The sequence below is a fragment of the Canis aureus genome, chromosome 6 (assembly GCF_053574225.1).
Source record: "Canis aureus isolate CA01 chromosome 6, VMU_Caureus_v.1.0, whole genome shotgun sequence".
Lineage (NCBI taxonomy): Eukaryota > Metazoa > Chordata > Mammalia > Carnivora > Canidae > Canis > Canis aureus.
The window spans coordinates 41,010,392-41,025,207 of NC_135616.1; the positions used below are offsets into that span (position 1 = coordinate 41,010,392).

General features: G+C 44.5%; 1 protein-coding gene across 12 annotated transcripts in view; it reads right to left on the bottom strand.

Moving 5' to 3' along the window:
• NVL (nuclear VCP like) overlaps positions 1-14,816 on the bottom strand; it is a 90,741-nt gene that overhangs the window by 24,372 nt on the left and 51,553 nt on the right. For 11 of the 12 annotated variants that reach the window (XR_013381659.1, XR_013381658.1, XM_077901260.1 and 8 more), the window contains one exon: positions 5,482-5,588. Coding sequence is in view for 10 of the 12 variants with exons in the window: in XM_077901260.1 (XP_077757386.1) it covers positions 5,482-5,588 (107 nt within the window). In the remaining 2 variants the exon portion in view is untranslated. Of the gene's footprint in view, positions 1-1,725; positions 1,949-5,481; positions 5,589-14,816 lie in introns of those variants that run through there. The other variant, XM_077901261.1, reaches the window with a different exon arrangement.

A 14,816-nucleotide genomic window follows, 5' to 3' on the forward strand; every position in this document is an offset into this window, starting at 1 on the left:
TCCATCGAAAGATGAATGGATAAAGAAGATGTGGTTTATGTATACAATGGAATATTACTCAGCCATTAGAAACGACAAATACCCACCATTTGCTTCGACGTGGATGGAACTGGAGGGTATTATGCTGAGTGAAATAAGTCAATCAGAGAAGGACAAACATTATATGGTCTCATTCATTTGGGGAATATAAAAAATAGTGAAAGGGAATAAAGGAGAAAGGAGAAAAAATGAGTGGGAAATATCAGAAAGGGAGACAGAACATGAGAGACTCCTAACTCTGGGAAACGAACTAGGGGTGGTGGAAGGAGAGGTGGGCGGGGGGGTGGGGGTGACTGGGTGACGGGCACTGAGGGGGGCATTTGATGGGATAAGCACTGGGTGTTATTCTATATGTTGGCAAATTGAACACCAATAAAAAATAAATTTATAAAAAAAAGAGATACGGAAGTAGCCCAAGTGTGATGGATTGAGTGATGAATGGATAAAAAAGATGTGGTGTATATATACACAGAGGAATGTTACTCAACCATAAGGAAGAATGAAATCTTGCCATTGCAACAACACGGAAAGAACTGGAGAGTATAATGCTAAGTGAAATATGTCATTCAGAGAAGGACAAATATCACATGATCTCATTCACATGTGGAATTTAAGAAAACAACCAAACAAAGCAGGGAAAAAAAGAGAGAGAGAGGCAAATGAAGAAACAGACTCTTAACTCAAGAGAACACACAAATGGCTGCGGGGGGTGGGGGGAGTGGGGTGGTGGAGGTGTGGGGACAGGTGACATAAGAGATGGGGAGGAAGGGGAGGGAGGAGCAGGGAAGGGTGTGTATTCCAGTGTAAGCAGCCCTCTACCCTGTGGGTGGGCACCCAGGCACTGTGAACCATCCCCTCGCAGGTCTATGTGTGAGGCTCCCAGGCTCCTGCAGAGAACACCCCTTCACCGAAGCTAGAATACTTTCTAATGTCAAAAAGAGGAAATAAGCAAAAACCCTCCTCTGCCTTTATCACTGACAGATGCTGAGAATAGACCACGTAAAGTCCAGACCACAGTGCTACAAAAAGCTGCTTTTAAAGTCACATTGATTTTTCTATTAAAATGTCTTTTTTGTTTTTCTTCTTTCCATATTCACAACTTTGTGCATGGAAGCTGCCCAAAGGGCCGGTATCTCTAATTCTATGATTTTCCCCTAAATCTCCACATTTACACCAGGTAACTTCTTTAAAATAAAGACCTGCACTCTCCCCATATATTATCTGCTTGCGACAGGTCTAGAATATAATGCAATGGACAGAAGCACAGCCCCTGACGTCAGGGGGTCTTACCGGCACCTGAGAATGTCTGCACAGCCAGCCGGTGGTGTTCTCCTGTTGAACATACACAACTTCACAGAACATGGACACTGCATGAGGCCACCCCGAGTCTAGGACAGACCTAGACAAACAGGCCCCATGCACTGTGGCGTCTGAACACAGACATGTGCCCACTGTGCCCAGGCCACAGCAAGGACCAGGCCAAGCGCCCGCCAGCCTCCCCAGACCACTGACTGAGGAGCCAAGGCACCATAGCCCTCCCCACATGGCCTGTGTGATGACAGCATGGGGCTGGTGGTGGGACGGGAGGGCCAGGACAAAACAGGGACCTGGGATTCCCCCCAGGGCGCCCCCGCTTACATCTTGGAGTATTTTCTTCCAGATGCAGCTGAAATTGCTGTGTGGTTCAGGCCTTCCAATTCTTCCCACCTTGGGAGTGAATGTGTCTGTGCTGGTTTAGAAACACTGGTGTCACCCTCCCGTCCAGCAGACAAGCTCCTCAGAGGGAAGGCCTTTATCTCACGGTATACACACCACCAGGAACACACGTGGTTCACAGCAGATGCTGTTGGCTAACAGATCCTTTTTCTCAACAATCTTGCCTTTGAGGTGGGGGGCTTCAGGGCCAGTACTGTGAACGGCAAGGGGGTTCTAGCTGATGGTCATGTCAGGCACTCCCGTGGTGCCGAGCACATCCTTCAAAGGACAACATGTTGTAAACAGTGATCTTCATCATCAGGGTCCGAATCTGTGCGGCCCTGAACACCACATACTTCAGGCCTGGATGTCTGCTCCAGGCTCTGCCTTTAATTAGTGATAACCCAAGAGCAAGAGTGGAAGGATTATCGTGCCATCATAACCACAAGCAACTCTCAAGCATGCTTGTGTGTTTGTGTTTGTACACACATGCTCTAACCAAAGCAAACAAAAGCTCACAAGCACAGTTCCTGGACAGAGCCCAGGGTAGGGGCAGAAATGCAATGTGGGCTTGTCACCAAACCTGCTGGCTACAAAGACAAGACACAACCACAGCATGGTTACTTGTCTGTGGCTCTACGGACACCATGGGTTGATGACTCATGTCATAGGGCTGTTCTGTGTGCACTGTAGCTGGTTTGCTAGCACTGTCACCCCCCAGCCAGGGCCCCACACAAGTGCCCCAAGACATTGCCTGGGGGTGGGGTGAGGGCTGTTGGCAGTAAGACGGCCCTAGGTGGAGAGCACTGCCCTGAAGCCACGCATCTTCGTGTTTCTGACCAGAAGCCACATGCTGGTAGGGCCAGAGGGCTCCCCCGAGCTTCCAGCCTCCGAGCTGACTCGCACCTGGGTATTGCCTAAGCACCAGAACCTTGGGTAGCATCATCTCCTTACTTCCAGACCCTCATCTACTCAGCAGCCTGAGCAGAGAGTTTCACCTCTGCTGTCCTTGCCCATCGACTCTACAGTCAGGCCAGTGTCCTGTTAAGGAAAACCAGACCCAGTCTTCACGCCTATGTCCTCTTTACTGCACGGCCCTGACACGGCCTCAGGTCCAGTGTGCTTCACTTCACAGCCTGGGCTTTACCTTCCTCCAAGCAGTCTTCCTAGACTGCTCTCACTGGGGCCTCAACCCACAAAGCTGGTTGCTCTTGTGCCCCTCCTTTGGGAGGCAGTTGCAGACACTGCTCTATGCAGTTTTAAGTCACGACGGCCCAGAATCTTCCTCTGCCAATTCAGAAAGGGAATGCTACAAACACATAAGGGTTAAAATTTACTAGTGGAGGGCAGCCCAGGTGGCTCAGCGGTTTAGCGCCGCCTTCAGCCCGGGGCCTGATCCTGGAGACCAGGGATGGAGTCCCGTGTCGGGCTCCCTGCATAGAACCTGCTTCTCCCTCTGCCTGTGTCTCTGCCTCTCTCTCTCTTTCTCATGAATAAGTGAATAAAATCTCTAAAAAAAAATTTTACTAGTGGCAACAAATGAAGGTGTGAAGCACCTTGTGCTTAGGAGTGCAAGATAAGAGAAACTTCTGACATGGCTGGTCTGTGAGCCTCCACTCCTGACAAGCAGCCTAGAGGGAAGAAGTGGGCAAAATCCCATGCACGTCCACTCCTCTTCCCATCTGGAGAGAAGAAGAATGAAAAGGCATTCCTCAGAGAGGCTCAGACCATCTGGGATTTCAGCAGGATCGAGAGGATCCAGCAGGGTCCACGGGTGGACGGGGCAGGTCCAGGTCACATCAGGCATCCTCCAGGAGAGAACTCGCTCAGGTGTCCTCATAAGGGTGAACTTCAAGCCAGCTCAGCTCCCCTTCCTGCCCCAGGTTATAGGAACTGGGACAAAGAAGCAAACAGGCAGCCCTAGGCTGTAATGTGTGAGGGGCAGAACTGGTGGCCAGCAGGGTGGGAGAGGGCACAGGAGGAGGACGGGGGCAACTGTCAGGAGGGAAAGAAGCATGGCAGGGAGAGGGAGGGAGGCAAGGTAGGAAGAACAGAAAAATGAGAGAAACAGGGAAGACGCAGGCTCATCACACAGAAGGCAGCAGAAAAGTAAAAAAACTAAAGCTCGAAGACAAATGATGTAAGACAAGGGGACAGCAGAGACGCTGATCGCGGAGAAGTAAATCCAGAACAGGAGGCAGAGGTGTTCAGACACACAACAGAATAGCTTCTCTGGAGCAAGGGGAGGACGGCACCACATGACGACGGCATCCAACACCAGGCTGAGCTCCTCCCCACTAAGAATGCGACACTGCTGCCACCGCTGCCACCACTGCCAGGAATGCAGAGCGAGGAGCCACGATGGGTCTCACTGCAGGTACTCAGGTTCACAGATAGGCTTTTTCAGAGCCCAGCGTAAAAAGCAAGTCACCAACCAAGGTGAAAAGAAAGATCAGACTGGCCTCACCCATCTTTACAGGTTCCATGTCCATAAGCCATTTTGCAGAAACAGGCTCATAAACACAGAGAATGAACTGAGGTCATCAGAGGGGACGGTTAGGGGTGGGGTGGCGGCGGCAAAATAGGTCAGGAGGATGCAGAAGTGGATTCCAGTTAAAAGATAAATAATTTACAGGGATGAAAGTACAGCATGGGGAATACAGTCAAACAATACCGTAAGAACTTGGTAAGATTATAAAAAGACACATGAGGACCAGAGTCGCTGTGTATACAACGTATGTAATGTACACAACCTATATAATAATGTATATAAATCTCAAATCTTTGTAATAGGCACCTGTAACTAAACAACTATAATTCAATTAAAAATAAATAAATAAAAATAAAAGGGGTGCCCAGCCGGCTTGGTCAGTAGAGTGTTGACCCTTCACTGTTGGGTTAAACCCGAGTTCAAGCCTCACACTGGGGGTAGTTTCCTTAAAAAAAAGGAGGGAGGAGGGGCGCCTGGGTGGCTCAGTTGGCTGAGTGTTGGATTCTCAGTTTCAGCTTAGGTCATCATCTCGGGGTTGTGAGATCGAGCACTGCATAAGCTCTGTGCTCAGTGAGGAGTCTGTTTGGGATTCCCTCTCTCTTCCCCTCTGCCCCTCCCCTCAACTCACACACTCTCTCTCAAATAAATGAATAAAATTAAATTAAAAAGTTGGCATACACCAACGTGGAGGACAGACAACACTGGTTGAGACTCAGTTTCCCTCAGTATTTGTAACAGGCCTGTATCTATACCCTTCTTGGCTCCAAAAGTTTCTATTCCATTTCGCATTTGTCTAAGGGCAATTTCTCTAAAGTAACAATCAAAGATCTAAAACAACCAAAAGGGCAGCCCGGGTGGCTCAGCGGTTTAGCGCCACCATCAGCCCAGGGCATGATCCTGGAGACCCGGGATTGAGTCCCACGTCGGGCTCCCTGCATGGAGCCTGCTTCCTCTGCCTGTGTCTCTGCCTCTCTCTCTCTGTATCTCTCATAAATAAATAAAATCTTTAAAAAATAAAAAAAATAAAACAACCAAAAATGTGATTAGAATAAAATCTCAAATAAATCAGTTGAGCATTTAACTCTAAACATCCCTTTTATTTTAAGCAAATAAGAAAGAATGGAGAGTCTCTTCAATTATCAAAATCGTTCACCTTTTCTCTGGTAGACATGAAACAAGCAAATATTTAAGAGCTACAGATATTTGTATCTAAAATGAGAGAAAATACACAAAAACACATCATTTCCTTTACTTACTTTTGTAATGGTTTTCAGGATGGCTAGACGATCTGCTGGGGGTGGCAAACCCACAAAGAGTGTTTTGTCTAGGCGTCCAGGGCGCAGGATTGCAGGGTCAATGATATCTGGAGAAGGGAGGGTCAAGTCTTAAATAAATAACATGGAATCTTTTAAAAAATACAATTAACGTGAGAAGTGGGAAAAGTACTTTCTTCTAAAAGAAAAAAAACTGATAAATTAGATTTTATTAAAATTGAATACTCGTCATCAAAGTATAACCCTAAGAAAAGTCCACTCTACCCTCCTGCCCAAACCCACTAGCCACCAGGATTCTCCACCTCAGACAAGGACCACCACACACGAGCCTGGAATTCCAGCAGATTACTCTCCCCTCTGACCTGGATACCTTCTCTTGTTACCCTGTCCTCAGCCAGGGCCAAATGCCACGTCCCCCTTGCTGGTCCTGTCTCTAAACTTCCCTCCTGGGACCCATTGTGATGGCACCAGGGTTATCTTCCTAAAACACATCTGCCAACCCTCACCTCCTACTCCCAGCTCAGAACAAAGCCCACATCTCTCACCACACAGCAGGAAGGCCCTTAAGGACCTAATGGCTCCTGTCCTGGTTCCCTCTCTCTCTTCACATTCTCCCTGACTCCCACACTGGCCAGACCTCTTGCTATTCCCTAAACAAACCTAGAAGCCTCAAGCCCCTTTCTCTTTGCTCTCAGTGGTTCCTTTCACTGAAATGCTTTCTTCCTCTATTACACCACATATTGGAATTCTCAAACAACCTCTGTTCTAGGAAGCCTTCCCTGCGTCTCCCAGAAGAAACTTTTGCCCTCCTTTGTGTTCACCAGACTCTTGGTACCAAGAACAAAGAGCAAGCCCCAAACTCTGCCTGACGCTGAAGTTCGTTAGGAACATTCCTGATTCTTCCACGAAGAGCTCATTTTTTAAAACAAAGACTTTATTTACTTATTTGAGAGAGAGCAGGAGCAGGGACAGAAGGAGAAGCAAACTCCCTACTCAGCAGGAAGCCTGATGCAGGGCTCGATTCCAGGACCATGGGGTCATGACCTGAGTCAAAGGCAGACATGTCACCAACGGAGCCACCCGGGCACCCCAGGAGCCCATTTTTAAAGCCAAGTCATTTCTAACGGCCCCTCAACCATTAGCAGGAATATAAATGCTACAGCCACTCCAGAAGTCTGGCTGTTTCTTGAAAAGCTAAACACAAGAGTGACCAGGTGGCTCGGCAATCCCACTCCCAAGTATCTCCCCACAGCAAATTATAATAGATGTCCACACAAGAATTTGTACACAATGTTCACAGCAGCATTATCACAAGTCCCAAGTGGAAACAATCTAAATGTCCACCCACTGATGAATGAATAAAAAGTTATATCTCCACATAGGGGACCACTATCTGGCAATGGGAATGAAGTACTGACAGACACTGCAACAGGGATGAGCTTTGAGAACGCAACGCTGAGCAAAAGAAGGCCAATGCCACAGCCCCATTATGTAAGCTGTCCAGGGGAGGGAAGCCTGCAGAAACAGAAGCACTGGAGAGAGGAAGGATGAGGAGTAGGGGCCAACAGTCAGATTTCTGTTTAGGGTGATGTCCTAAAATCAGATTGGGGATAGCTGTACAAGTCTGTAAATATACTCAAAACCACTGAATCTTGTACCTAGAATGGGTAGAGTTTATGGTATATTACCTCTCCATACAGCTGATTTTCTTAGAAATCAGATCCATTCTCAAACTAATAAGGCCATCAATAATATGTCAAGTGAAAATTATTACAAGATCGAATAGTCTTCTTCCAATTCACTAAACACATACTGAGTCCTCTTATGTGCCAGGTTCCTATAAATCAGAGGTGATGCCAGGGCCTATGTCTTATTTCAAGGGAAGTACTTTATGCCAGAGCACAAGAAACACAGGTTTGACCACAGCCCCAGTCATTGCACAATCACCTTCCTAGGGCATTCAAGTGTGATCCAAGGCCGTTCAGACCAGATGGGTAAGGGAACGCAGCACTCTAGCTGGAACTTTACGTGGCTGAACAGCTTACTAGCACGACGTACACCTCTTCCTGATAAGCCAGTCACCCTGTCACCTGACAATCACCAGAGCCTTACAACAGACAGGGACTCTCAACAAGAAGCTTTCTCTCAATATAAAACTGCAGACTCAGTTCTCATCCAGAAGTTTATCCATCATCATGTACTTATCTCTTCAACTGAGCTGTATACGGGGGCAGGGGGTGGGGAAGAAACTCTGAACGGTGTTGCTCTTATAGGAAAGACACCTGCTGAGCAGAATGAGTAAGCTGTTCATTGGCTTACTAGGCAATGTTCATTGGCTGTTTAGGTTTCACAGGCAGGCATGCCAGGCAAGAATGTTTTCAACCAGCCAGACAGGGGATGTAAGTGGGAATAGACAGCTCCTCAGAGCTGGGACTAGAAGAAGGGAACATAGAGATGGGTGTGGGATGGAGACCAAAGCTGGGGCATCCGTGGTCTCTGTGCAAGGCGCTCACCTCCTGGGGCCAAGCAGAGGAAGCAGTTTGTTTCCAGGACAGGGTGTGGACTGTGGTAGACCACACAACACAAGACCGCTGTCACAGGTCTTTAGAGCAACATAGGGTGGAATGGTTCAGAGCAATTCTTTCACTTCCTAAAAACCAGTATGTCAAAACTTAGGGGAAAAAATTAAGATAGAAATGGAAAATAGGAGGGCAGCCTGGGTGGCTCAGCGTTTTAGCACCGCCTTCAGTCCAGGTCGTGATCCTGGAGACCCGGGATCGAGTCCCATGTCAGGCTTCCTGCATGGAGCCTGCTTCTCCCTCTGCCTGTGTCTCTGCCTCTCTCTCTCTCTCTGTGTCTCTCATGATTAAATAAATAGAAAATCTTAAAAAAAAAAAAAGGAAAATAGGAGAAAAGACGAAATTTAAAAGACCAGTTCAAGAGGCTTAAGACTCACCAGGTGCCTAGCATAAACAAGCAGCAAATAAATAAGAAGTCACATAGGGGCCCTGGCTGGCTCAGTGGGTAGAACATACGGCTCTTCATCTCAAGTTTGTGAGTTTTAGCCCCCACAAGGGGTATAGAAATCACTTAAAAATAAAATGTCTTTTAAATAAAGTCACGTAGGAGTGCCTGGGAGGCTCAGTCAGTTATGTATCTGCCTTTGTCTCATGTCAGGATCTCAGGGTCCTGGAACCGAGCCCTGCATCAGGGTTCCTGCTCCCTGGGGCGTCTGCTTCTCCCTCTGCCTCTCCCCACCACTTGAGCTCTCTCAAATAAATAAAATCATTAAAAAAAAAAAAAAAGCTACATAAAAAGAATCAGGATGACATAAAACTTTTAAGAGAAAACAAAGCAAGGCTTACAGATTATAAAAAAAAATTTCAACTCAAAATTCTGTACTCCCAGGCTACCAATCAGTAATGAGTGTGGAACAGAGATACCCTCAAATATACAAAGACTCAGAAAGCCCAGACTGGAACCAGGCAGAGAACGCTCTGGAAACAAGAACAAAATAAACCATGGACATAAATAATACCGACCACTGTCTGGCATATCTGATGAAGAACAGAAACAAAACAAGGAAGAGAAAAAAACCTAAGAGGTCCTACATCTAAGAATGAAAAAGTCATGTGAAAACACAACCCTGGGGCAGCCCGGGTGGCTCAGTGGTTTAGCGCCACCTTTGGCCTTGGGCCTGATCCTGGAGACGTGGGATGAGTCCCACATCAGGCTCCCTGCATGGGGCCTACTTCTCCCTCTGCCTGCATCTCTGCCTCTCTCTTCTCTCTCTCTGTGTCTCTCATGAATAAATAAAATCTTAAAAAAGAAAAAAGAAAACACAACTCTGATTGCAGTGAAACTTCTGGGCCCAGGAGAGAAATAGGTACACAGTCCTGGTAATGTAAGCACTGGTGATGCAACCAAGAATTGAGAAGAAATGGTATTATCACATGGGAATGACGGGGTGGCGGTAACAACAACGGCATGTGGAGAAGCGGTGAACGTAAGAGAAATTGTGTGCCTTAGAAAGAAGTAACAGGCAGCACATGAAACTCATAAAAAACAGCAATATGAGCATACTATTTAAAAATATGGAGAAAATACAGAAGAAACAGCTCAAGGATTTTACCAGTGGCTGCCTCTGGGCAGGGACGGGAGGGTGATTTTCAGTCATTTGAATTTTTAACAGCTGTCTCCCCACCTGAGTCTCCCTTTTCATGCTGGGCAGCATCAGAGAAGGCCCAGCAGAGAGCTGACACTTCCTCCACTGCTCTCACTGGGCCCCTGGGGGTCACGGGGAAGAGTACACGGTACCTCCACCCCTGGCCGACAGGGGGCTAATGGAGGCCCAGTGGGAACAAGTCATCTCCCCACCCGGGGGTGTGAATGGAGGCAGAGCACAGAGCCTGGGCTCTGTGAGATGGCTTCCCTTTCCCCTGTAGTTGGAGAAAACGTAAGTAATATATTACACTCAGTGCTACGTAACACTCAAAATTGTCCAGCCTACAACTGAAAATTACTTGTTGCAACTAGAACCTGATAATTCTCAATTTTAATGAGAAAACAAACAGGGAAGTAGAGCACTGAGGTGACCCAGATGTTGGAACTACCTGATGGGTCTTACTGCAGCCACAAATAAAAGCACTTACAAGAGCAATGATGAACAGGCTTGAGACAAATGAAAAGAAAATGAAGTCTCAGCAAAGAAAGAGAAGATGTAAAGAAGTAAGTGGACAATTTTAAACTGCAAAACTGAGATCCCTGGGTGGCTCAGCGGTTTAGTGCCTGCCTTTACCCCAGGGCGCGATCCTGGAGAACCGGGATCGAGTCCCGCTTCGGGTTCCGGGCATGGAGCCTGCTTCTCCCTCCTCCTGTGTCTCTGCCTCTCTCTCTCTCTATGTCTATCGTAAATAAATAAATCTTAAAAAAAAAAAAAAAAAAACTGCAAAACTTAACAAACAAAAGGAAAACCTCACTGGACGGGTTCAACGGAACTGTGGATGAAGAGAAGAATCAGTAAACCTGGAGAACAACAGAAATGACCAAATCTGATCAACACAGAGAAAACAGAGGACAGAAAACACCATCAACAGAGCCTCAGTGACCTAGGGAACTATAATAAAAGATCTAATGTGTGTATCATAGGAGTCACAGGAGGAAAAGAGAAAGAGCTAAAAAAGTGTTTGAAGGGTGCCTGGGTGGTTCAGTCCATTCAGTGCCCAAGTGTTGATTTAGGCTCAGGGCATGACCGCAGGGCTGTGGGACTGAGCCTGTGTTGGGCATGGAGGCTGCTTGGGCTTCTCTCTCTCCCTCTGCTTCTCCCCACCACTTGTGCTAATAAATAAAATCTTTAAAAAATAAAAATAAATAAAAGCAGAGTGCAGCCACACCCTCCGTGCACAGTTAAGACAATCAAACAAAGCAGGTCTGTGTTCAGAAACCACGAGTGCTGGCAGAACATGGCATAATTCTCAGGTACCGACAGACAAGATCTATCGACCCAGAACTCCCTATCTAGCAGAGACAGGCTTGAAGGAAGGACCTGAAATCAAGACATTCTCAGGGAAATGGAAACCAAGAAAATTTGATACAAGCTGAACCTAACTAAAAGAATAGCTCGAGGAAGTTCCTGAAACAAAAAGGAAATGATAAAAGAAAATTAGGAACATCAGAAAAGAAAAACCTATGGGAAGAGTAAAAATGTACACTAAGTGTAAATGGTGCAAATACACCAATTAAAAGACAGAATTTGGCAGAGTGAATTTTAAAATTACCTTATGTGCTGGTTATAAGAAACTCACCTCACATGTAGTGACATCAATAGGTTCAAAGTAAATGGAGAGAAAAGACATACCATAGAAACGTTAATTAAGAGATCACAAATGGCTATACTAATAGCAGATAAAGTACACCTAAGAGGAGAAGAACAGTCAAGGACCAAGAAGGACATAACAATGATATAAAGATCAGACTGCTGAGAGGATAATTCTAACGGAGTAGGCACAACAGAACTGCAAAATATGTGCAGCAAACCTGACAGGACTAAAGGAAGAAATAAACAAACAATCATATAAGTTAGAGACTCTATGATAAGAATGTTTCTTTTTCTTTCTTTTTAAAGATTTTATTTTTAAGTCATCTCTACACTCAATGTGGGGCTCAAACTCCCAACCCTGAGAGTGAGAGTCGCACACTCCACCAACTAAGCCAGCTAGGCGCCCCTGTTTCATTTTTAAAGAAGCTGCCAGACTGTCTTTCAAGTGACTGCACCATTTTGCATTCCCACCAGCAATGAGTGAGAGTTCCTGTTGCTACATATTCGAGTGAGAGTTCCTGTTGCTACATATTCTTGTCCACATTTAGTGTTGTCTATGTTTGGATTTCAAACATCCCAATAGGTGCACTGGTATCTCTGTTGTTTTAATCTGCATTTCTCTGATGACATATGATATTGTTGAACATCTTTTCATGTATTTATTTGCCGTCTGTACATCTTCTCTGGTGAGGAGTTTACTTAGATCTTTAGTATATCTGTTTGTCTTCTCATTGTTGAGTTTTTAAGAGTTCTTGTTGGGTTTTTAAGAGTTCTTTGTATATTTTGGATATGAGCCTGTCTTAGTCAACTTAGGTTGTTTTAACGAAGTACCACAGATTGGGTGGCATCACACACAACATAAATTTGTTTCTCACAGTTCTGGAGGCTGGAAGTCTGAGGTCAGGGTGCCCATGTAGGTGGGTTTTGGGGAGAGCCCTCTTATGGGTTGCAGACTATGCCATCTTCTCATTGTGTCCCTACATACCAGAAAGAAGGTTCATAGAAGTTCCTTTTATAAGGGCACTAATCCCACTCATGATGGCCCAGCCTCATGACCTCATTACCAAAGGCCCTATCTCCTATATCCTGACATCTGGGGTTATGATTTCCACATAATAAATTGGGGTGAGGGACACAATATTCAGTCCATTGCCCTTTATCAGATAGGTGTTCTGCAAATATTTTCTTCTACTTTGTGTCTTTTAATTCTCTGAACCAGGTCTTTCACAGAAGAAAAGTTTCTCATCATAATGAAGTTCAACATATCAATTTTCTTCCTTCATGGATTGTGCTTTGGGAATTGTATCTACAAATTATCAGCAAGCCCAAGGTCACCTGGATTTTTCTCCTGCTCCCTTCTAGGAGTTTTCCTCTTCTGTACTATACATTTGGGTCTATGACCCATTTTGAGATAGTTTTTATAAAAGGGGTAAGATTCCTTTTTTGCATGTGAGGATCCAGTTGTTCCAGGGCCATTTGTTGAAAAACTATCCCTTCTCCACTCACTTGCTTTTGTTCATTTATCAAAAACAGTTTACTTACTTGTAAGGGTCTATTTCTGACTTTTGTTCTGCTCCATTGATTTATGTCTTTTATTCTTTTTTTTTAATGTCTTTTATTCTTATACCAATGCTAGGTGGTCTGGATTAATGGAGCTTTATAGTAAGTCAGGTAGTATCAATCTTCCAACTCTTTTCTCCTTCAATACTGTGTTGGCCATTCTGGGTATTTCGCCACTCCATAAAACTCTAGGATGTTTGTCAATATCCACAAAATAACCTGCTATGAATGTGATTAGGATTGCTTTGAATCTATAGATCAAGTTGGGGAGCTTGACATCTTGACAATATTGTTTTCCTATTTATGAACATGGGCTATCTCTCCATTTATTTATACCTTCTTTGATTTCTGTCAGTTTTGTACTTCTTCTCCTATAGATCTTTCTTTTTAAGATTTATTTGAGAGTGAGCAAGAGGAGGGGGAGAGGGAGAGAGAGGCAGAGAAGCAGATTCCCTACTGAGCATGAAGCCCAATGTGGGGCTTGATCACAGGATCCAAGATCATGACCTGAGTCCAAACCAAGAGTCAGAGGCTTAGCCGACTGTGGTGTCCTGGCTCATATATATCTTGCATATGTTTTGTAAGATTTACACCTAGACATACCTATCTTCCTTCCAGTGCTAATGTAAATGGTATTGTTTAAGATTTATTTATTTTTATTTTAGAGAGAGTGAGAGAGAGAGCAGGGGGACGGGCAGAGGGAGAAGTAGACTCTCCACTGAGCATGAAGTCCCACAGGGCGCTCGATCTCACAACTCTGAGATCATGAGCAGAGCCTAGCCAAGAGTCAGATGCTTAAACAACTAAGCCACTCAGGTGCCGCAATGCTATTGTGTTTTCAGTTTCAAATTCCAATTGCCCACTGTTGGTATATGCTAACTGATTTTTGGCAAGAGTGCAAAAGTGATTCAATGGAGGAAGGATAGTCTTCAAAAATGATGAAGGAATTGGATACTCACAGGGGAAAAATACACCTAGACTTAGGTTTTACACCTCAGATAAAAGTTAACTACAAATAGATTACAGATTTTAAGTGTAAAAATATACAACTATAAAACTTTTAGAAGAAAACACTGAAGACAGTTTTTGGGACACGAGACTAAAAAAGTTCTTAGAAATGCTCCCCAAAGCAGAATATATAAAAAGAAACATTAATACATTGAAGGGGCACTCAGCTGTCTCAGTCTTCTGAGCATGTGACTCAATCTCTGGGTTGTAAATTCAAGCCCCATGTGGGGTGTAGAGATTACTTAAATAAACAAAACTTAAAAAAATATATTGAAAAAAATGCATGGAGGATAAAAAGATAAGCTGCAGAGTGAGACAAAATATTTTAAATCACCTATTGACAAAGAACTCATATCTAGAATATATAAAGAACTCTCAAAACTCAGTAGTAAAAAAAATGCAGTCTAGGAGCGCCTGGTTGGTTCAGTCTGTGAAGTGTGGGGCTCTTGATCTCAGGGCTATGAGTTCAAGCCCCATGTTGGGTGGTAAGATTACTTAAAACTAAAATCTTAAAAAATATGCAGTCCAATTTTCAAAATAGGCAGAAGACACAAGAGATACTTGAATAAAGAAGTTACAAGATGGCAAGTAACATATGAAAAGATGTTCTAATGGCTGATGAGCCACTGGAGAAATACAAATTACAACCATGAAGATATCACTATACATCCTAAATATACATATATATATATGTGTGTGTATATATATATATATATATATATATATATATATATATATACACTATATATGATAAGATACAGTGACAGTACAAAATACTGGCAAAGAAGCAAACAAACTAGGTCTCTCATATCATTCCTGATAGACATGTCGCATGGCACAGCCCTCTGGAAAAAAGTTTGACAAGTGTTTTAAAAAACTGAACATAGACTTACCATATGACTAGCCACTGTGCCCCTAGACATTTATTCCA